Consider the following 24,308-nt stretch of genomic DNA (forward strand, 5'->3'; position numbering starts at 1 on the left):
GTGGCCGCGTCAATTTCGTGACCTTGGTCTGACCAGAGACCGAATATAATTTTTTTTTTGGCCTTACCTTGTCAAAAATTTAGCAATACTCAATGCTAACAAAATATTTCATAGAAAAGTTCGTAAGGTATAACCTAATCTCCTTCACTCACAAACTGAGCTTGTGTTGATCAATGGCGTTAAGTTAAAATAAATAAATAGTTAAATTGTATAGATAACGAAAAACACGTTTTCACATTATATTATATATGGGGTGAATTCGGATTTGGATAAAATGGTCGAGGTAGATGCCGGAGCCGGGGCGGGGGGTATTTGCTGGCATTTGCTTTTATTCTGTGCACGGATTTTCCTGTTTGTACTACTATGTTATAACATATATACGATACCGTACAAGTTTACAAGATACCGTAGCATGACATGAACCTCAAACATAAGGGTTTACGTTCCCTGGACATGAACTCCATTTTGACAGCCATCATTTCTCCTATAAACATTATACTTTATAATGTGGAGGTTGTTCCTATTAAACCAATAAAAGGATAAACTAGCGGGTTTACTTCTGATTGATCTGGAAGGATTACTGTGCATAATTAGGTTGGAAAAAGCGTGACCCCTAATGCAGTCTTCTTAAGAGATTTTCTCTATTTTCTAGAAAGTTAATTAAGCCCGGAAGCATTGTAGATTGCAGCAAATAGTCTCGGACAACATATTGGTAAAAAAACCTAGAAGCAAACTTTTCCTCACGAATTATTCGAACAGAAAGCCACTGCAAAGACTGTTTCCTGAATAGATATGTCAGAGCACCCTTAGTGTTACAGAGGAAAATCATTTTTTTTAATGAAAAAAAGTGCCATTTTTAACAAAATTATGACAAAAGGGTCGTAAAGTAAGCAGTGGTTGTGTCGTTAATCTTGCCTTATTTTGTGTGGAGGAAAAGGGAGTTATGTTTAGGAGGATGGAGGTTTGTTGTGGAGGAGAGGAGGGAAAGAAGAAGGATGACGAATTTGTCATTTGAGAAGAGAGCTCTGTTGAGGAGGAGTATGAAGTTTGGTGGTGGAGAAGGAAGAGGGAGTAATGAATGACAATTAATGCAACATGTGAATTTCGCAAATGAAATTTGTCTCAACCAATCTCCAATTTAATAAAGAACACCCTAAAATATATTGGTTTGAGTGTTTTGCATCTTTGGGTGGCTACGGTTAGAAAACACTTTGCTATCTGAGCAACCCCGTGTACAATGCCTACCGGTATATAAGCGGGCTGCGCGAGGATTCTAAAAGCTCGTCATACCGCCAAAACAGGGCGCTGGGAAGGGATAAACTCTTTCACAAAATGTTTTGAGGAAAGCACATGCGCGCAAAGCATTGTGGGAGCTACTGCCTCAACCAATGCACGTACATTCTGTGTCATGCGCAGGCGGAACATTTGACCCATGTTTTTTTTTCAAACAATTTCTATCAAATATGTAGGCACTTCCCAGCGCGTGCCCTGTGTGACGGAGGGTACGAGCGAAATAAAATCGTCACACTTGAATTACTTACTTCCATGCTCTTTTGTCATTGGCCGTGACGCAGTGGTTTTTCCACACTGTGTGTTTCGAAATATTAACATTTCCGCCATTTTGTTGTGTATGTGTGGAACTTGTATGAGCTCTTCGTTGAGTGAGGACAACATCTTTCAGTCGGTAAGTTGCAGTTGCAATACAGATCATTACAATTGGTTTATCTGGAAGTGAATGCATTATTAGTGCGGGTGTGTGAAGGAGACAAAAGTTTGACAATATGTATTTCTTTGACAGAAAAGTAGGCTCACATTTCTTGCACTAAACACCGAGCAGTGTGTCGATCAATGGTGTGAATGTAATTTCAATGATAAACCATTTAAATTGTGCAGATGAGGAAAAAAACAGGTTTTCATATAATTGTTTGGATTAAAGAAAGGAGTTAGATGCCGCAGCGGACCGGAGGGGGATATTGAGGCATTTTTTTTTTTTTTCTGCATGGATTTTGTTATTTGTGCAGCCGGGGAAAAAAAATCCCGTCGTAGATGCAACACTGTTACAACATATAGGTTTATCATAATATGATGTCGTGCACTTCCAACATGAGGTTTAAATGTCCCCTTTACATGTACAGTACATGACGTCTATTTTCACAGCTATTACTTTTTATATATCAATAATTGTACTTTTTTATGTAGATGTTGCTCCTGTTAAAAAATAAAATGGATAAACTTGCAGGTTCACGTCTGATCGATCAGTAAGGATGAAAGTGCATGATTAAGTTAGAAATACCGCCCGGTTATACAGTATTATATAGTATTCAAAATGTTTCGTGTGTAGGAAAGTTGTGTGGAGGAGGAAGAAGTTGTGTCGAGGAGAGTCGGGTGAACTTCCTTCTGTACATCAAGCTAGTATATTTTAATATCCATTTTTGGATTCTAATGTAAAGTGTGATATGAACAACCAACCTCGATTTTTAACATGTTTTAAATACATTAAAAAGCCTTTCAACATTCATGTACGATCTTCCGTACATTTTTATTATTTCCAAAGTCAATGATATTTTCAACTAACTGTGGATTTGATTTATTTCCTGTTTTCACACTTTTAATTTGTTAAAATTGTCTATATGTTTTATCAAAATAAACCTTAAAGGGAAACCGAACTGGTTCATTATACTATTTTTTTTTTCAATTTGAAAAAGCATTGGCAGATGGAGAGGGGATTGAACCTGCCACCCGATTGCTCTTCCAGTACTCCAACAGCTGAGCTATCTAGCCCTTTGTCGGCGGTTCCCCAAGTTTTTAGTCTTAACGTCTCTGGGCCACTGCAATAAAAAAAAAACATTGGACGATGGCATCTCTTAACTTCATGATCACTGTGGTATGGCTGGCTTTTTCTTTACGAGGTAGGACCATTTTTTGTTGTGTTTTGGGTTATCATTGCCGATTACTATCCACAAAAGTTTCCTGAGCTTAAAAGAGTGAGTTTGTTTTCTACGATACTTTCTATCTACAAAAACCTGTAATTAATTTCCTATACACTTGCTATAAGTTTAAAAAGTGAAAATCACAAAACCTATCAAATTAAACACGGTAAATTTGATGTTGCGTTTTTAATATAATTGGACTTTTTTAGGTAATGCCCTTTGAATCGCGGAATTCTGAGGGAAAAGCGTAGCTGGATTTGAACAATCTGTCGATCTCTGTCGGCAGCCTAATCTGGTTTCTAAAATTTCAGTAGAGGGGCACTAAAACGGGCATCATTTTCAGAAGGCGGTCACTCACTTAAAAAAAAACCAACCCGTGCCCCGTTTTTACTTTGTGTGGGCCTTACATTCTTCCATGTAATGCACGGGTCACTCGATAGAAAATAACAATCAATTTAATCACATTTTGGTTGAATCTCATGTTAGCATCTATAATTATTAAGCTGACAGTTTGAACTGTTCAAATGTGAAACAGACATTCCTCTGCTGTTTGTCTTGTTACTTGTGATGAAATTGACATTTCACCCTTGTAATGACTGGCTATCGCTGCCTATATATCAGACTTGTATTCTAGTCACCAAAATCGAGTCCGAGTATACTTCTCCTGAGTCCGAGGACTCATGGAAAATAGGACTTGGGTTGGACTCGAATCCGAGTCATGGAAAATAAGACTCGAGTCGGACTCGAGTCACGAGTCAAACAAGTTTACTTATACTTTATATGCAACACTTTTTTTCTATTTTATTACCACTTTGCAATTTTCACTGAAATCTTTTTCATTACTGCTTTGAAAACTACCCTGTCGTCGATATTAAGCCAACAGTGATTTTGCTTGGAGACAAACTCCAACCACGAGTCAACACGTCATAATTTACTCCAAACAGAACACTTCTCCCGAAAAATATCCAATGAACTTCTAAAATTTCTTAAACACGGTGAAGGGAATGGAAAGATGCATGTCGATAAAATGCTTCTGGAGGTAATTCAAAATATATTTAGAGTTAAAGACCATGTTTTTTTTTCCGGTTTTAATCAAAAGCATATATCCAATTCTAGCCGACCCGACAATCACGACGTGGCAAGCATCTGATAGAAGATATAAGCTAGTCAAGATGTTGCAACATCTGAGAGAACAGCGCCTGCTTTAGTTTCGACCAAGATTCCCAAAAAATACATTTAATAACTTTAAAAAAAAAAACATATGAACAACGCATTCTAATAAAGCAACTTTCCAAGTCTTCAAGAAGATATATCAGTGGAAGGGAGGCTGCAAGGGGTAAATTTGCGTTTTGTAAATTGAACAAAAATGCGTTTTGTAACGTTTTCTTTTCGATGGAATAATGTTTAAAATTCTCAGTTTCTAACATAAATTGATGGCTTGTCAGTTTCAAACTAACATCAATTGATATTAGTTTGAAACGGACAAGCCGGAAACTGAGTATTTCAAACATTATTACATCGAAAAGAAAACGTTACAAAACGCATTTTTGTTCAATTCAAGATTTTAAACGGTTGTACCCGAGGGCATCGGACATTCGCTAAGTTTGGGGGATGCCCCCCCCCCCCCGTGCGGCCCCCCCCCCCCCCCCCCCCCCGGAGTGTCGCCACTGGTCTTCCTATTATGTAGAACATTGTTTTCAAAATGCATTGATAAATGAAAGGCATAAATGAAAAGCGTCATATCCCACAATTTCAGATACGGAGGCAACATCGAGCACTATTCACTTAAGCCCGTACGAGACGGCACAAATAACATCCCCGTCGTATCCTGGCAACTATGCTAATGGCTTGGACGTCACGTGGGTGATTCAGACCATAGCGTGTTGGCAGATTCAGATCATCACCTCAAGTTTCCGCACGGAGAGCTGTTGCGACAGACTAAAGGGTGGTGACGGCATGGATAGCACGGACCTTACAACCGTGCTATTCGAGTCCAGGGGGAGTATTGGTCCGGATGCACTCTCCCATGGACCTGCAATGTGGCTGAGATTCACAACTGATGGAAGTGTTACATATGGAGGTTTCCGCCTACTGGCTACCAGCGTGTCATCTTTCGGTAATTGAAAACATGTACATCACACTACTTAATGGGCAACCTACCGTTAATTTTCGACTGTATTGTTCATAGTTCCATTATTGATGAGATCAAAGGTAACGACACTTGTATGTGGCTGTCGGTGGGGAGCGGGAGCTAGTGAGGGGAGGGGGAAGGGAAGCAAACACCCCTCCACCGGGAAAAAGAATAAAACATGAACAACAGAAGGCAATAGGAGTGAAGTAATAGAGGACATTAGAAATGGTACACGTCCAGTACGTTTGCGGCTCGGTAAAAAATAGCTTTATTATCACCATTTTGTGTTTTTATTCCACGAAACCCACGTATATACATTTATACACTTTAATGTAAAATGCACATTGCCCATGATGTGCCAGATGAAATTACCATGCAAAATGGTGATTTGAGAGCCTGGTTTCCCCGAGCCGCATACGTATTCCGTACGAACACCATAATGGTCCATAATAACAACATGGGCGTGGTGGATGAGTTGAAGGGGAGATGTGTAACAATGGTTTGCGCCCTCTCCCTCCCTCCCCCGAGAAATTCCTGGTGACGCTCATGCACTTTATATCGCAGTCTTTTCTCTTATTTGTATTGCTTTTCTGAAACTCAGTCGGCTGTTAAATCAAATGTACAAACTGAAATGTAAAAACTATTTTAAAAAGTCTAGGCACGTCTGATCACTATTGTGGTCTTTATAATTCATCGTTTTTATATTTATCATCGGATCACATGTTTATCATGTAATTTCTTGCAGCGAGTTTGGATTTTAACTGCACGTTTGAAAATGGTAGGTGCGGGTGGACGCAATCAACCGATGACGATTCGAGTTGGGCACGTGATTCAGGAGGAACTCCGTCGTCCAATACTGGCCCTTCGATCGATAAAACGAGAGGAGGTGAGTTCGTTATTATTATTATTATTATTTTGGTTTTGTTAAATGTCACACAAAAATGTAATGGTTATCACACTGTGTAACTGAGAAACCACTAGCTGGATACTAATTACATGTCGTTGATGTTTGACCGACAGACACAAGTGGATATTACTACTACTTCGAGGCTTCAGTAGGAAGTGAGGGTAATACGGCAGTGCTCCTCAGTCCAGTTGTTTCAATCAACGCTGTACATTCATCATGCATGCCGACTTTGTGCTTTGGGTTTTGGTACAACATGTACGGAGATGGAATGGGTATGTTGTGTTTCGCGATGTCGTTTTACATTGCATAGTTTAGCCACTCAAAAACAAATCGGTTTACAATTGTGTGTTGTCTATGGGCAAGTCCAATAATTCGCAGACTGATACATGTATATGGAAATTAAAGCTTTGAAAGATAAACCCTCTTATAAGCAAATTTTCGAATATCCACTTGAAAGCATTCAGGATATCGTGGATTGTTTTTTTTTTCTTTCTTTTTTTTATTGTTGGCCATATATGCAAAGACATTTCTAACAAACAAGTATCTAATTAAACGTGCGGTTCACAAAGGGACCCTTTCTTTGACTTGCCTATACTTTTTTAGTCCATTTGTTTAAGTAAAGCTTGAATTGAATTAAGTGTTCCCGTACTTTCTCAGAGAAAAAATAAATACCAAACGAACAATATTTTCAGTAAAACAAATCAAAGAATTAAGTAGAATTATGTACGTTTGATGAGCAGAGCATAGGGCTTTTCCGCAGTATTTTTTTATGAGTTTATGTTATGTTTTGTCCATATACAGTCAGGTAAATTATAAGCAAGAACACAGTTCCACGACTAAGCTCTTCAGATATAGGACTTTTAAACATGCACTTTAACGATGACGTCTCATGGCCCATAATGACGTTATAAAGACGCCACCCCAATTGTGTTTGAAACACGTCCCTGTCTATATGTTCCCATCAACTTCCAACCCAACAAATACTTACAGTTCTTTAGATATAAAATAAAAATATAAATCTATAAGATGTTTTATCTATAGTGTATACGTCTATAGAATGTATACATCACATGAGCCTTGATGACGTCATCGTCAATTGTCTAGGACCAACTTAATCTTGCGATCTTTGTCCGTGTCTGGTTTGCAAAGAATCTAATTGCATTTTGTCATATTCTGCTAGAAGAAAATGTAAATTTTTTTACTTAAAAAATAAATTAGGTGATGACGTCATCATGACGTCACTTTAGTTATGCATAATATTAATACATAAGTATCAATCTATTCACCATGACGTCACACATTTGTCATTTTTGTGAATAAATGAATAATGATAATGTGGTGCTTATAAAGCAGGTCAAAGCGCTTCACAATTATTACCCCTATTCATCAGGCCACGAGACCACTTTAGCAGCAGCTCAATATCAGCGGATATGGCCCGTACCTTCGCAGGTACCCATTTACTCCTGGGTGGAGAGAAGCAATTGTGCGACAAAGTACCTTGCCCAAGGGCACACGCACCATAAGCTCAGTGAGGACTTGACCGCACAACCCACAGCTTTACCAGCAGACCACGAATCCAATGCCCTTAACCACGAGGCCACAGTACTCCATTTAACTTCGTATAGTTATTAACTTGGTGTAGTTATGAATGACCTAACAAACCTAATACAAAAAGAATTTTGAGTTTTAGTATGCTTTGTTGATGAGATGTGGCTTTAAGGTTCAAACATTCAATAATTCATAAGAATATCAAGTGATGGTGTCATCATGACGTAACCTCATTTTTGTTTTTACCTTCAACACATCCTGGTCTAAGAAAAGATAGGTTTGCGGTAGCACCATGTGAATAGATCTCCTTTGTGAGTATGTGTGGTTTTGAAAAGAACCGGAGGGACTCTCGGTCTACCTGCATCCAAGATTTTAACCCCATCGGACTCTCTATATAAGACTATAAAATACGCACCTTTAACGTGACGCCACGTGACTCATTATGACGTCATCATGACGTCATGACGCCAGTTTCCGTGACTCAAGTTCACAATGGAGTCTTTGTCCGAGTTAAGTTTTATCAGAATATGACTTTGTTTTAGATCAAAAGTGTCTTGTACCAAAAACGTGCACAAAACCTACGGGACTTGGCTGAGAGAAAAAAACAAACAAAGGGAAACAAATACAATCACAAGAAAAACAAATGCTTTTCCGCAACTAAGCGGAACAAGCCAATAAGCATCTTAACAAAAATAAAGGATTTTCGCTTTTAAGCAAAAAAGCCAGAAACACCTACTGTGACACCGAGTTTCTAAACCGGGGTCTTAACATATTCTTTGTTACCGCGAGTTTAACCTACATTTTCTAACACCCGTTAGGTGCACTTAATGTGTATCGGATTCCAGTTAACCAAGGCATCAACGATGGTGAGATTATATTCACACGGAGTGGGCAGCAGACGGGACCAACGACCTGGCTTTTCGAGGAGATATGTCTACAAAACACGACCTTGGGCTTTCGAATAGCATTGCAGGCAGTGCGTGGAAATAGTTTCACATCGGACATTGCCATTGATGATTTGAGCTTAACAGGTAAAATCAAACAATATTTCTTCGTAGTAAATACAATTCCTTCACCTCTTTTAAAAGGTGCCTGGGGTAGATGCTCGAGCATTTACTCTGTTGCTTCGGTCAAGTTCAGGGCCAGTGTGCGAAATCATTACAGGCACATTTGGTAATTACCCAGAAGAAACCTACTTAGTAAAATGACTAGCACAAAATACCCTGTGATGTTACTCAGCTTGAACTGTTCGGACGACAATAATAAAATCAAATGTTTTGTTTTTGTTTTTAAGTAAACCCTTTTTTATTGGACTATATTTTGTAGCGCATCCACTTGGACCTAGACGTCATTTACACTATCCAGCTGTATGAAAATTGTATTCCGAATGCCGTTTGGATGTCAATAAGAGGGTGCGATTCAAAATAGAAAAACACCAATATGCAATATGCACTTTCGAGGGAAATATTTTGCATAGGTTTTCTCTTTGTTCTTTAAATGCAGTGTCCGCTAAGCCGAAACTGCAGGTATACATTAATGGTTCTATGTGCATTTAAAAACTGTCATGAAGTTTAACAAAATATGTTTCTATTTAATTAGACCTAGTTCAATTTTTCCCATTTAGTATATCCTCGTACAATGTTGTTCTGGGACTCAAACGGAACATTTCCGTTTTCCGGTGGGATACTTCACACTCTTTCCGTTGTCAAGTAAAGTCTTGCATCAAGGGAAATTGTTAATCTGTAAGTTAAATTATTAAGGAACAATATTTGACAGCACTAGCACACAGGAATAGCAGGGAGTTATAACGACCAGTAGTACTCTTACATTACCCGCGACCAGCATCAAGCACGGCGACTTAGTGCGCAGTGCTGGGCGTTCACGTTAAAGGTAACACATATCCACTGACACGCGCTTTTGCATGTTTATCATGCGGCAATAACTTACAGTGATTGGTTTTTAAACTATGGTTTTGCCTATGAGGCTCTTTCGGGAGAGATAAGATTAGGATTTTTCATTTGAAAAGAAATCCGTCAGAAAAAGCCAGCCTGCTCTTAAAGCCCTCTCGAAGGGCTTAAATATACCTAGTAACCATAAATAATATTGCATGAACAAGGTTTAGTAGATTGGACCTGCATTATATAACAAGTTCGCCGTTTGGCATCTTTGCATACGTTGCTTTTCAGCGGCACCCAATGCACGACTATGAAAGAAGGCCTTTTAGGACAATAAGAGTACATCGTAGCGCGCCAACGTCGGTCAGCTGCAAATTCTCATGCGCAAACGCTAAGGGTTTTGAACAAGGATTTGGGATTAAAGTCAAGTGCACGTACGCAAACCATGTGCGCACTCATTATATATACTTCTCCAGCTCTTATGAGTTGACCCGGTGATCTCCATTAGAAAGTCTTTCCAATGGAGATCAGTTGTGACCACTCAGACTTTTTCGTCCGACGGAAACCCTTTGCAGTTGCATTTAACTTTATATCTTCAGAAAATAATTAAAAATCTATTAAAATGCAAAAGATTGTCCTGGTCCAGACAAAAGTTTGTAAAATCTGTCCTCAAAGATGTCACAGTGTCAGACCACAAGAAAGGAATATTATTATAGAGTAAAACTAAGTACTATAATTCAATACAAATCCAAAAATCCAATATGAAAATCTTGCACCCAGAATGTTTTCATGAAAAACAAACAAATTATAAACAAACAAACAAATTACTAACCAACAAACAAAGGCAACAAGAAGGGGCAAGTATAAACAAACCCAGGAGAAAGATGGCCCGGCGGTTAAGAACACAGGACTCACGTTCTGGTGTTTCAGAGGCAACAGTGACGTGGGTTCGAGCCCGCCGGTGGACACTTGTGCTCTTAAGCTTCGTCCTTCGGATGGGACGTTAAGCCGTAGGTCCTGTGCGTTGCATAAATGCACGTAAAAGAACCCAGTAAACACTTATCGCTAAGAGAAGGGCTTTGCTCCGGTGTTTATGGCCTCCTGTATAAACTCCCATTTGGAGTATTTAGGAGAGGAACCGACCAAGAACCAAGAAAGGAAATTACGCAAAAGACAAGTAACCCCCCAGAATACTGAACAAATAACAAAAACTAAATACAGTAGCACCCGCAAAAAAATATTACATTGATAAGGAAGTAGAGCAAACTAAATTAACTTGGAAAAAATCTGCAGAAAAACAGTTCAATTGCAACTAGAGTATTAACAACGGCATAATTAGATGGACAAGTAAAAAAGTAAGTAACCACAACCCCAGGATAAATATGCAAAATAAGATGCAATCTCAAAAAATCTCTAAAAAGGGGGAAAAGTAGTGTGACACACTAGTAGGGTAAATCATCAACTATAATCAATAAATATAAATCAATCAAATATAATCGATAAACTATTCCCTTTCCCCATTTCAGTTCCATCGATGGAACCCAGTTTATCTCTGAATGATACCAGTGGGAGCGTCAAAGGTGGGAGGACAAGTGTGATGGAAGGGGCGACCCACTTTTTCTTGTGCACGGTGCATCAGACAAGGCCAGCCGCTACCATACAATGGTTCCTGAATGACGATTTGCAAAGAACTGTTGACCCTTCTTCTGGAGGAAGCGTTTGTTTAGTGGACACCACGAGCAGCTGGACGTTCGTCCCGAGCAGAGCCAATCACGGGCAGAGGGTGAAGTGTGTGGCTAGTACAGTGGAATCGCAGCTCCTTTTAGTGTTTGCAATGGTCACAGTGGATGTTGCAGGTAGGGGTTCTGTATGTTCCAGTTAATTGAAGTAGGTCAGAATAGGCATTCTGCCAATTGGTCGGCATTTTGTCACGATCGCTGAGGGAAGCTCAGAGTAAAATGGACTTTGTAAGTGTAAGGTAGTACACCTGTTTACCTGTGTGGACTAATGTGGTCTTGGTACGCTATTATGCAATTGACAAGTAAAGCATGTCCCTGGTGATTTTCCCGAGGGTCGGAAAATGGTTTGGTATACTGTGTTTATCCATTTGTACTGATCTGGGATGAACAAACGGAAAGACTATAGCATACAAACCGAAATGTCGAGGAAAGGACTGTAATTCTTCTCGGATGATTGTGCCTCGATCTGGTGATCGGTATCACTTTGTCATAATTTGCAGGTCCTCCGGACACTCCCGTTATAACAGGCAATCCATCGGTGACTGCAAATGAGGCTGTTCAACTAACATGCCAAGCCAGCAATGGATATCCTGACGACTGGGAGCTGGTTTGGTCCAATGGGGGTCTACCTCTTACCGGCACTCACACCACCGCCGTGTCAACATCGGGCAGCCGTTACAGGTTCAGCAGCACATTAATCTTTACGCCGACCATAGAAGATAATGGGAACATGATCACATGCTCTGCCAGAAGAGGATCTCAAGCATTGACAGGATCGCTGGGTCCCGTTGACGTCCTATGTGAGAATCTTCCTTGCTTTTCATTTGCTGCTCCAGAGGTCCTCCGTACCTATCTGACCATCTAACTTTCCTACCCACACACTGACCGTTTTGAATGTGCCTGGTAGAATTATTCTTATAGGATTACCTCTGGGCTGAGGCTGGCTTCTAGGGATGTAGTCGAGTCCATCACAAATACATTACATGTCCAGTTACAAGTAAACCACAAGTCATTCATAAGTCTCGTCACAAGAAATAGTGGATGGACAATACCAAATGCATGCCTCTGTCACTGCTCATTTAAATAGCTTGTGAGTTGCGTCCGGGGCTGGAGGACTTTTAGATGGCCTTGCGATGGACTTGCAGGATCTTAAGATGGGCTTGGCAACATCCCTGCCGGCCATAATGAATAGCCATCGTGATTCAGTGGTGTAGACATTTCTGTGCTCTTGCACCAGCTTAAATTAAAGGCTTCCTTGTTTTGTTTTCAGAACAAAGAATATGTTTGGGGATGGACTTCCCGGTGTTTTTATTTTCTTTTTAAATCTCCTTTTTCAGGTCCTCCAAAGGAATCCAGTTTAACCCTCTATGACTCCGGTGGGAACGTGACTAGTGGAAGAGCAAGCGTCATGGAGGGGGCGCACCACTCTTTGTTGTGCACGGTGCGTCAGACAAGGCCAGCCGCTACCTTACAATGGTTCATGAATGACGCTCTGCAAAGAACCGTTGACCCTCCTTCTGGAGAAAGTGGTGGTTTAGTGGACACCACGAGCAGCTGGACGTTCGTCCCAAACAGAACCAATCACGGACAGAAGGTGAAGTGTGTGGCTGGTACGGCGGAGTCGCAGCTCCCTTTACCTTTTGCAATGGTCACAGTGGATGTTACAGGTAGGAGGTTGGTTGTGTTCTTTTCATCAGAACTATACTTCTTTCTCGAAGACATTTTCATTTCATAGTAATATGGCTTGCCCGAGGACTATTGATCAGTAAGGCAGTACGCCTGTTTCCTACATGGACTTAGGCGGTCTTGGAATGTGTAGTGTGCCACTGATTTTTTTTGGTTAGGAAACTATTTGGTATAGAGTGCCCATCCCTTGATTGATTTGGGATGCAAAAAGGGAAAGACTACAACATACAAATTGACACGTCGAGGTAAGGACTGTACTTCTTTTTGAATAATTGTTCCTCTGGTAGTGTGTTTTGTATCCCTTTGTCATGATTTGCAGGTCCTCCGGACACTCCAGCTGTAACAGGCAACCGATCAATGACTGCAAATGAGACCGTCCAACTAATATGCCGAGCCAACCATGGATACCCTGACGACTGGGAGCTGGTTTGGACTAATGGCGGCCTACCTCTTGCCGGCACTCAAACCACTGCGATGTTAACATTGGGCAACCGCCATAGGTTCAGCAGCGCGTTAAACTTCACGCCAACCAGAGAAGAGAATGGGAACATGATCACATGCTCTGCCAGAAGAGGATCCTGGACTTCAGAACTGACAGGATCGCTGGGTCCGATCGACGTCCAATGTAAGACTAATTGATTGAAATCAATTGTGTACAAACTCTAACAGATCAGAACCTTCAAGGCCAAATAGGTATCACATGAACAACCCCCCCCCCAAAAAAAGTTCAGTTATTCACCGTCACGTAAAATGTTAACCCCGAGTCTTGACTTGCACCATTGGCTTCCTGACAAGGAATAGCAAATGGGTACTGCATGACCATAATGTTCTTCAGAAGCAACGCAATAGTTATCCCTCAAAGTTTTCTCCAAAGTGGTAGAGGCCTCAAATGAGTAAATGGTTACACCTGCTCGACGGCGTACAGTATGGATAGTACTGCCATGATACATAATGGCACATGGGGAACAACACTTGTCAATGTTGACAAATCCTCAAATCATGACAAATCCTCGGAGGAAACTGACTGGGTATAAGTGGCATTTGTGTTGTTTTCTTTTGTTTTAGACTGGCCGGAATTTTCCGAGCCATCTGTAACTCCATCTAATCATGTTGAGGAGGGAGATGACGTCATTCTGTCCTGTAAGGCGGACGCCAATCCCAAGCCGGTTGACTTCATCACGTGGGAGAAGGTCGGGTCTCCTGGCTCCCTACCCTCTGTCTACAGCGACGGATCAAGCACGCTGACGCTAAGCAGCATCAGCAGGGAGCAGGCTGGGACGTACAGGTGTCGCGGAGACAACGGTGTACCTCCGGTGGTTTATTCCAGCCTGGTCGAAGTCATCTTCCGTTGTAAGTATTTGCAAAATCTAGCTATCAATAAGATGTCTGGGTTTCAAGCATGGTTAAGTCTTGTTACGTGCTCGTTTGTTTAGTGCCTAATATACATGGTCATGTGGGGTGTCTACATACTCTAGCCGTCTAGCTGATCGATTCCCATTATTTCAATAACTATCCTGATCTCCCTAGCTCTTTTTCGTTCGAGGCAGCAGAAAGTCATGCTACTCCGTCTAGGTGTCTGAGCCATGTTATTGTTTGTTTGCTGACAATGGCGAGGTCCACCGTGTCAGCTGGGGGCCAAGTGAAGCGCATTCGTTGATGATGTGCTGTGCTGTCTGCTGTGGTGCTCCACAAACGCAGACTGCTGAAGGGCGTAGGTCCCAACGAAACGGTGAACCGGTGTTGAACCGGCCGACTCTTGTTCGCAAGCGGTTCAGGGTGACCCATTCCTTTCGAGGAAGTTCTGAGCCGGGTGGGTCTGTTGTGTCGGGGGTCACAGTAAATTGATCAGGACGGACAGTCTGCTCCCGGTCAGCCTCCAACGAACTACACAAAATGAAGCTGGAGTTGCAGAGGGCTGCGGCATTACCGGAGAAGGGGCTGACAAGAGGGCAGGCGTTGAAGACCAAGCTGTTGTGCATCTGCCTTGTTGCGTGTTTCAAGGCTGTCCTAGATGCCGTTGGTCAGCTTAACTATTTCATGTACCGTGGAGCGTCCATGTCGGAAGCCAGCTCGTTTATCAGGCAGTTGGGGTCGATGATTGGGTCGAGCCGAGCCAGGATGAGCCGTTCAAGAAGCTTGCACGGGACACAAAGAAGTGAATTTGGACGATAGCTACTCTGATAAGGCGAAGTATTGTTGGGCTATACTTTCCAAAAGAGCCTTTTACGGTTTCTTACTTCGGGGTTTTAGGGGGAAAGTTCATGATCTACTATATACTTAGACAGGGCGTTTTGTTCCTCGATCTGGTTTTTGAGAATTTAACAAATCACAGTAGAAACAGTAATAAGCCTTCAAATCACTGGCTCTTTTTGTTGATTCCACGTAATGGGAAACAACCAAAATATTTCTTAAACTTTTGAGTACATGACAACAAAGTAATAAGAGTTGGATTTTGAGGATCGCTATAAAATACATCAAAATGTTATCCAAACTCATATACCTCTTCGCTATGCATGCATAACGATGTCACCGGTTTTTAGCCAAATGTTTACCCGAAAGATCAGTGTATCTTCGTACAGGCCAAAAACAAGATGTGTCGAAGATACACTGAAAGTATATTAGAAGATACACGGAAAGTATATGAATTACAATTAAACTTCTGATATGTTGATTTGTTTTATTAGCACCCGTTGCTCCCTCAGTCGTCGGCGTACTGACAAGCTGGCCATTTTTAACTGCCGTCAGTGTTCTGGGAATACTTTTGCTCATCAGCATCGTGATACAGGCGGCCTGCTGCTTCTACCGTAAACGAAAGAGGTCCAGCCAAAACAAGGGTAAGGCCTTAACTATGCTCATTTTTTGGAGACAATAGATATTTGTTTAATGACTTGTGCACAAAAAACACTGAGTAGTTGGTATCATGTAACACACATGGAGTATTTTCTTGAACTCTAGACTTTTTCTGCAGCCCATAAAAAAGGACTCTTTTCTGATGAGAGATTACCCGACTTTCGAAGATCTTTACAATTTTGTTTCTGATAATATCAAACCAAAGACACCATACGTGTCTTATATTTCCTACGAAATTTGTGACAACCCTGCAATCACAATCATGTGGAAAATTAGTTTCAAGTACTTGTAAAAAAAAATGGAAAAACTAGGTAAAACTGTTGCGTACATAACATAGGATCCGCCTATCGTATTATATTGTGTCGTCGTTAAACGTATTCAACATTGACTTGTCTACTTTCTCAACAGAACAGCAGCGCGTTTCACAAAGGTAAGTACACAATTAGTTAGAAACACAGAATTCCTTTAATTAAGGCCTTGTTGAATGTGTTACTAAATCCTGCATTTCATAAAGCCATTTCATGGTATTTGCCCAATTGTAACATGCCATTTTGTACTTGATTCAAACGGTACAATTATCACATTTACTGAAGGAAGTGAGCAATGTAACCTTACTTCTAAAATTCTTGGATTGTAAACAGATATTATTGAGAGTTAGTACTAACATATAAGTATTAACTGGGTCTACATTGACCTCAAATAATAGTCATCAAATTGACACTCTACGTTGGAATATATGGTTGCACTTTAAAGCTATAAGCTGCTTGCCAAAACATGATTGTAAGGACCAGTCGCCGTCTTTAGACGAGTTTTAGTTCAGACTCTTTAGGGCGAGGATTGAGCCTGCTCCCATCCTTCAAAGAACCAAATCCCCATCTTAATTGCTTACTGCAGTGGAGCTAGGACCGGAGGGCCAGTCCGGGTTTTTGCAGATACAGAATGCTACGAAAATATGGGTATCTCAACAGAACAACAAAGTATTTCACAAAGGTAAGAACACCATTAGTTAGGAAGACAGAATACCTTTAATTAAGGCCTTGTTGAATGTGTTTTTAAATCCAACATTTCATCAAGCATGTGCCTTGATATGGTTTAAAGAAAAGAACGCAGAACGGTATTTTCCTGATTGTAACAAAGCCATTTTGTACGTGCTTCAAACAGTACAATTATAACATTTACTGAAGCAAGTGAGCAATGTCACCTTACTCCTAAAATTCAAAGAGTGAAAACAAATATTTTATTTGTTTATACCAACCTAAGAAATTAGTGAGAGTTAGTACTAAAATAAAAGTTTTTACAACGTCTACATTGGCTTCAAAATAACTGTTATGAAAATGCCACTCTTCATTTTGAATATACGGTTGCACTTTCAAGCTTATACTCGGTGTACTAAGCTGTTTGACAAAACATGATTGTAAGGAGCAGTCGCCGTTTTTAGACGAGTTTTAGTTCAGACTCTTTAGGGCGAGGCTTGACCCTGCCCCATCCTTGAAAGTACCAAATCCCAATCTTAATTGCTAACTGCAGTGGAGCTGGGACCGGAGGGCCAGTCCGGGTTTTTGCAGATACGGAATGCTACGAAACTGTGGGTATCTCAACAGAACAACAAAGTATTTCAGGAAGGTACGAACACCATTAGTTAGAAACACAGAATCCCTTTGATTAAGGCCTTGTTGAATGTGTTGCTGAATCCTACATTTCATCAAGCATGTGCCTTGATATGGTTTAAAGAAAAGAACGCAGAACGGTATTTGCCTGATTGTAACAAAGCCATTTTGTACTTGATTCAAACGGCAGAATTATAACATTTACTGAAGCAAGTGAGCAATGTCACGTTAATTCTAAAATTCAATGAGTGAAAACAAATATTTTATTTGTTTATACTAACCTTACATATTACTGAGAGTTAGTACTAAAATAAAAGTATTTACAGCGTCTACATTGGCCTCAAAATAACTGTTATCAAAATGACACTCTACGTTTTGAATATACGGTTGCACTTTCAAGCTTATAGCTGGTGTACTAAGCTGCTTGCCAAAACATGATTGTAAGGACCAGTCGCCGTCTTTAGACGAGATTTAGTTCAAACTCTTTAGGGCAAGGCTTGACCCTGCCCCCATCCTTGAAAGTACCAAATCCCCATCTTAATTGCAGTGGAGCTGGGATCGGAAGGCCTGTCCGGGTCATTGCAGATACTGAATGCTACGAAGATATGGGTAGGTCATAAAGGAAATTATAATGTAAATTAAACAAATATGTCAATTTGGGTCATTGAATTGATTTGAGAATATCTGTATGCAGGTTATAATTTAGTGAGGTAATCTTATCTGGTAAAGTTTCATCCTGTATGACCAGATTGTCTAGATTTGCATTAAAGCGTCATATATACAATTACGTAAAGCTTCGTGTTTACGATAAATGACGGCCATCTTGAATACTTTTTGAGGACTTCGCTTTCCCGTTCCTCAGTTGCTTTAAATAAGTGTCTTGTGATGCGCATTTTGTTATTATTGGAACCTTAATTTCAAGACAAAAATGTACAGGGACTTCAGCCACAGTTTAGTTTATTGAACTGGTATATATCAAGGAGTGTTTTTGGATAATGTCACTCTTATGAAATTTTAATTTGCAGGGATCCCTATGCAAACCATTCGCGCAGTCGAAAGTGATTCGTCTAGATATGCTGACACCCCGGATCGCCGCGCAGCAATCTCGCGAGATCAGCTGACCTTCCTGCAAGAACTCACCCAGGGCACTTTTGGGAAGGTGCTACTTGCAAGAGCCGTGGGCATCGAGCAGCGAGGCCTTATCACCCACGTGGCTGTCAAAACTGTAAAAGGTAAGAGGCCTCTAAATACTTTGTTAAGACTCCTTGATTGTGTAGTACCGTGACCTCATGGTCTGGAGCACTGAGTTCGAGGTTTGCGGGTAATTCTGCAGGTTGTGGGTTCGAGTACAGCCTAGGGTTATGGTGCGTATGCCCTAGAGCAAGGCACTTTGTCACTCATTGGTCCCTATCTCCCAGGAGTAAACAAGGGGGCAGAAATAGTTGTTGTGATTGATGTTAGCTGTTTTGGGCCGAAATGGCAGCATGGAGCTGGATACTTTTCAGGGAGCTAAGATGGTATTTCTGCGGGTGATCCTGCAGGTAAAATGCGCGCGCCTGCGGGTAAGGCACTTTGTCTTTCATTGCTTCTCCCCGACCAGGAGTAGACCAAGCACATGCGGGGGCAGAGATGGTTGTGATTGACTTAAGCTGTTTTGCGCCGAAATGGCAGCATCGCGCTGTATACTCCCCAGGGAGTTGAGAGGGTATTTGGAATGTTTCAATGACCAATCAGCAGCGATATAATGATGTAACACCTTGACTACCAATACAGGACTGGTGGATATGTGCGCTTTATAAATACACAATTATTACACAAACAGTGACAGACGCTCGACGCGAAGACGCTACAGGCTTTCTGGAAAACAGGTCTAGAGGCATTATTTGGGTTAGGTATATCTGTATGGTGTGTGAGGAAAGTAAGGTGAGTTTTCACAAAGTGCCATGTACTGTTCGTACAAAGAGCTTATGAACCTGTATTCACCCTACCAGTATTGAGAAGTGTAGTGGCTCTGAATTTTACCTTCGTCAGATGAATGTTTTTGCTTACATTTTATGTAGATAAAAGCGACCCAAAGGAGAAAGAGAACCTGATTCGAGAGTTGAATTCGATGAAACCTCTCACTAGTCACGAGAATATCGTTAAGCTTCTTGGATACTGCATCAACGCAGGTAACAATATGGAAAGTTGATTATCAACTGTTAGTCTTAAGTTTGTAACTACATTTATTAGTAATGTCCTTTTACCCAAAAAGTAGCCTTTTATTAAAGCAAATGTCTTAAAATCATCAATCAGTAAGCCACTATGCGTTTTTCCCACTGCTTGCGCACTAATTGATTACAAGATTAGTATTTTGGTGATAATTATAAACACAGCAGGTAAATGTACATTAAATTCTCTGAGAGTACTAGAATCGAATTTCCATTCTGCATTTATCTATTTTTTTTGTCATTAAGTTCAAAAGTTGTTTTCAATTATGTTGGCACATTTTCTTGAGGCATTATGTTCAAATAATTGCTAACCCTCAAGGAAATAATAATGCGCGCCCGCAAAGATAGAACTGGCTTATTACTGGGCGATTCTTCAAAGACTGAAAATTTGTTGATAATATGGTCCCCGTATCCCTAATTGTGTTGCTGTTTAACTGTTGATACTTTGGCAATCGTATGCACAGACCCGATCTATGTCATCATGGAACACGTGGCAAATGGAAACCTGAAGGAGATTCTGACTGATAGCCGATCCGAACGGGTGTATGACAACCTGCGAGGTGCTGTGTGTGCATCCCTCTCACCCAAGACTCTGCTTAGTCTGGCCAGGGGCGTGGCCAAAGGCATGGCTTACTTGGCTTCACAAGGGGTGAGTCTAGCTATTATGCCCCGACTATTGCAATGGCGCCTACTACATAATTGGGACCGCCCATAGTATAGTTGGAACTAGATTGTGGTCGGAAACACACGGAAGTCTAGTCGATGCCAATACCAGGTCACAGACGAGTTTGTTTGGGGCAGTGGACTCAATTTCTATCTCTAATGACTGACTGACTGGATAAGAGAATGTCACTTGTGAGTCGGGCAGTGTTATCGTGTAGGATTACTCCTTAACCCAAATGAATGGGAAGAATCCGACCGATTGTGTATGCACGTGATTAAATATAATTCAATTTAATGCATTCTGGATCAATGGGACAAACATTTATGCGCTCTGAGGTCGGCTTTAATAGGCTTGTCCCTTTCGTTTTATTTGCACTAGTGTCTTCATCAAGACCTTGCCGCCCGCAACGTCCTCGTCAGCGAGGATATGGTGAGCAAGATATCCGATTTTGGATTCGCCAGTGACGTCGCCGAAATGAGAACACACCAACGCAAAAACACGGTAACGATACTTGCTTACTCGGGAATGGGAAATATTTGACATTTAATACGTTTATTATGGGCATACACACATAAGGAATACTCTATCGCAGTATCCCCATCCGGCTTACAGCAAGGGGATGAAAAATAATGAAACTGTATCATATTCAGGACTGTAGGATTGCCTAAGAAGCTGATAAAACACTTTTTTCGAGAAGCTCTCCAACTTTAACTACAAGACACATAACAAATAGCAGCAACGACAATATATCAATACAAAATAATATTGAGGGTTTATTTTCAAAGTAATACTACGTCATGCAATTGAGATGCGTGTTAGTGCTTTTAGTTTAATGTTCTTCAACGTGAGTTCTATCAGGACGTTTGTACCGCAATTTTATCGGTATGTTTTCTTTTTCTTTTGATGTTCAGGGATTTTCCCCTTTGCGATGGATGGCACTGGAGTCCATCCTTGATGACGTGTACACAACAGAGAGTGACGTGTGGTCTTTTGGGGTTCTGCTGTGGGAAATAGTTACTCTTGGTATGACCAATGATATCCATGATATCCTAGCTGACACGGTGGACCTCGCCATTGTCAGCGAGCTAACAAATTCATGGCTTAGACAACTGAACGGAATAGCTTGACCTTCTGCTTCCTCAAATGAAAGAAGAAGAGAAGATTGGACTTGTCATAATGGCTTGTGATTGGGCTTGTCAGTGATCAAACTTATGCTTATGCTTGTGATGGATTGACTTGGGATTGACTGGATTACAAAGTTTGCTTTTTAATTCCAATTTTTCTCACAGGTGGCCACCCATACCCGACCCTGAGTGCCAAGAAAGTGGTTTCCAAAGTGAAGTCAGGGTACCGGATGCCCCGTCCCGACCACTGTCGACTGCACTTGTGAGTTTCTTTACACAAACAAAAAAACCCAATTATTTTATGATTGGAACATGCAGAAGTGTCTCTTTAATTTGGGTTCGATTCTCATCATATCGAAGTGCAACTATTGGTTCGACCATTGAATATGGAAAGGGGGTTTCAATGTAAATCACCCTTTTAAAGAGTCATGCGAAACAGCTTAATTACCGATGCTTTGTTCTTGACATTAAATAATTTATGTGTTATCTGTAATTTATGTTGTAACTGAAATAAACATTCGCCTACATCAAAGGATACGACCGTCCCGTTTGATGTCACAAAATAAACCAAATGCGAAGAAAGAAAGAAAAAAATCAAATTGTTTGTTGGAAAGGCAACAAGATGAAAAGGAAATTGTAAATATGAGTGTCAGACCTATCTCTCCCCATGTCTATTTATAGTATGTTTCCACTATGAAAAAAAGTGTGTGCAATACAGTTGGTCGGTGTTTTACTCCCAATCATGGTAGCAGTTACCACATTGTTGGTTAATTTGGATAAATGTTGATCAACTATTGAGTAAGAATTTGTCCTAGATGGAGTTGGTTTATAGATCAATATTGGGCAAAGTACCCATCCACTAATGCCCGGTTTTATCCAGACCATATTTTATTGTCCTTAAACACTTAACCTCTTCATACTTGTTTTCTTAGGTACCAGGTGGTGCGTCCTTGCTGGTCTAAGAACCCGGCAGCCCGACCGACATTTGCAACGATCGCCGAGAAACTTGGAGGATTGGTGGAAAAAGCTGACGTGAGTAGCCTATCCACACAAAACAGAAACCCTAAAAAACACATGATTATTTCCAGAATGTCCTGGTTTAGACTTCATTAAGGATAAATTAAGGCAATGGGTGACAAAGTTGACTAGCGTCGGGTTTGAATTCGCAGATTTATTATTTTTGTTAAAATCAATTATTTGTTACCGTCAGTTAGGGTAATGTTTCTGTTGAGACAGCCTCGGCTTCGACTTAAGCCATCAATTAGATCATGAGACTTGCATATATAAGCTTGACCTACGTGAGGCTTGAATTCGTTGTTTTTTTATTGGCTATTTACATATCTTGAGAGTTATTTCAAACCAGTAGAGTGTGTATTTCAGCCGTCGTTTTACATTTTCACCACTGAGAGGTTTTACACTTGTGTATGGAGAATATTAGTCAGACCCCTTGAAGAACATGGGATGAGTGGATGAAGTTTTGGAACTCTACATTGCCTTGTCTGTCTTTTTGGATTTTAGGAATACTTATCGTTGGAAAGCTGCCAGGAGAACATCTACAAAATGTCGGTCACAGGTGGATCAGACTTTGAAAAGTTCTGAGCGAGACTCTTTGGATTGAATCAATGAGCAAAATCAATTCGACAAGTTCACACAATTTGGGATATTATATTCGCGCACTTTATCTTTTGCTGAAACGTTTGATTACGAAAAGTATCGACATTTCTTTATGCTTGCGAAGAATATTAAGCCATGACAGCAACATGGCAATAGTGCTTAAAACAGTCCATTATCATAACCTTGATCCAATTGGATTGAATCAATGAGCAAAATCAATTCGACAAGTTCACACAATTTGGGATATTATATTCGCGCACTTTATCTTTTGCTGAAACGTTTGATTACGAAAAGTATCGACATGTCTTTATGCTTGCGAAGAATATTAAGCCATGACAGCAACATGGCAATAGTGCTTAAAACAGTCCATTATCATAACCTTGATCCAAAAAAAACCCAGTTGTTGATTGTGCATTGTATCTGATACATGACAAAGCAGGAAAACACATGAAGCCCAATTACACATGAACATGTAAAAAAAAATGTCATAACATTTGTAGTAATCGTTTTTCCTGTTTTCTTATTCTATAAAAAAAAAATTGCAATTAAGGTACCTGTATTCATATCCGAGGTACCCCGGAAACCAGATTACACAATTGGCAAAAATATAAGTGTATATCACAGCAAGTAAACGATCAAACAAACTATTTCGTCGGGGATCGAGGACCTGAAATCAAAGCCGCGTTCAAGATTCTGTGGCTTAAAGGGATTTTCATACAGTATACACACCAGTTCGTGAAGGGAAACAAGTGGATGTTATTTGGAGATTCATAAATGAAATAAATAAATCAGTGTTCCTACATTCCCCTTTGTAGTAAGTCAGGAGGCATTAGTCTTCTTTTCACTTTTTATGTGAGAAAAAATACTTAAAAGGGTTCGTGCGTGGTTGTTTAATCTATAACAATATTAAGATGTATGTGATTTCTTAATTGTAATGGTTTTATTTCAATTGTAGCTAGTTCAAGGGCAGAAGGACTCATTTTTTTAAGAACTTATAAGCAAATGTAAATGAGGCGCTTAACAAGTATGCCATAAATAAATTGCGGTATATCCAAGTTTACTAAGAGTCTTTAGAGTGTAAAATTGGGTCGTTAATGACATACTCAGTCGTTTGTTGTGGAACTTACTCAAGTGGGTTATACTTCTCGTCAAGCTTGTACCTCCGGTAAACACTCATTGTTTATACAGTTTTTTTCTTTCTTATAACCTTTGTTAACATTATTTTACTTTTGTCATTCATTTCAAAATTGATTTATTTTGCCGTGTGGGCTGTACATGTGGGCTGTACAACGAAGACATCTTTTTTTACTGTATGGTTTTATTTTGCAAATTGTAACTCATCAAATTAGCCATTGTTGATGTTGTTTGCTTCATAAAGTGTTATAGCCGGACTTGTCAGCACG

The 24,308-nt window shown here is 40.3% G+C and overlaps 1 protein-coding gene across 1 annotated transcript in view; it reads left to right on the forward strand.

Annotated features, from left to right (window-relative positions):
• The window catches only part of LOC119732990, a 56,811-nt gene extending 33,901 nt beyond the window's left edge, over window positions 1-22,910 (forward strand). Inside the window, exons 9-29 of the mRNA XM_038206571.1 lie at window positions 4,687-5,046; window positions 5,807-5,947; window positions 6,082-6,240; window positions 8,335-8,547; window positions 10,938-11,267; window positions 11,651-11,950; window positions 12,488-12,817; window positions 13,156-13,461; window positions 13,902-14,186; window positions 15,521-15,670; window positions 16,095-16,116; window positions 17,214-17,309; window positions 17,841-17,902; window positions 18,319-18,525; window positions 19,354-19,464; window positions 19,968-20,152; window positions 20,546-20,668; window positions 21,079-21,190; window positions 21,457-21,553; window positions 22,224-22,323; window positions 22,810-22,910. Coding sequence (XP_038062499.1) covers window positions 4,687-5,046; window positions 5,807-5,947; window positions 6,082-6,240; window positions 8,335-8,547; window positions 10,938-11,267; window positions 11,651-11,950; window positions 12,488-12,817; window positions 13,156-13,461; window positions 13,902-14,186; window positions 15,521-15,670; window positions 16,095-16,116; window positions 17,214-17,309; window positions 17,841-17,902; window positions 18,319-18,525; window positions 19,354-19,464; window positions 19,968-20,152; window positions 20,546-20,668; window positions 21,079-21,190; window positions 21,457-21,553; window positions 22,224-22,323; window positions 22,810-22,890 — 3,770 coding nt within the window. The 3' untranslated portion in view covers window positions 22,891-22,910. The remainder of the gene's footprint in view (window positions 1-4,686; window positions 5,047-5,806; window positions 5,948-6,081; window positions 6,241-8,334; window positions 8,548-10,937; window positions 11,268-11,650; window positions 11,951-12,487; window positions 12,818-13,155; window positions 13,462-13,901; window positions 14,187-15,520; window positions 15,671-16,094; window positions 16,117-17,213; window positions 17,310-17,840; window positions 17,903-18,318; window positions 18,526-19,353; window positions 19,465-19,967; window positions 20,153-20,545; window positions 20,669-21,078; window positions 21,191-21,456; window positions 21,554-22,223; window positions 22,324-22,809) is intronic.
• Window positions 22,911-24,308: the final 1,398 nt, after the last annotated feature.

Source organism: Patiria miniata, unplaced genomic scaffold (assembly GCF_015706575.1).
Source record: "Patiria miniata isolate m_02_andy unplaced genomic scaffold, ASM1570657v1 HiC_scaffold_25, whole genome shotgun sequence".
In the NCBI taxonomy this organism is placed as follows: Eukaryota; Metazoa; Echinodermata; class Asteroidea; order Valvatida; family Asterinidae; genus Patiria; species Patiria miniata.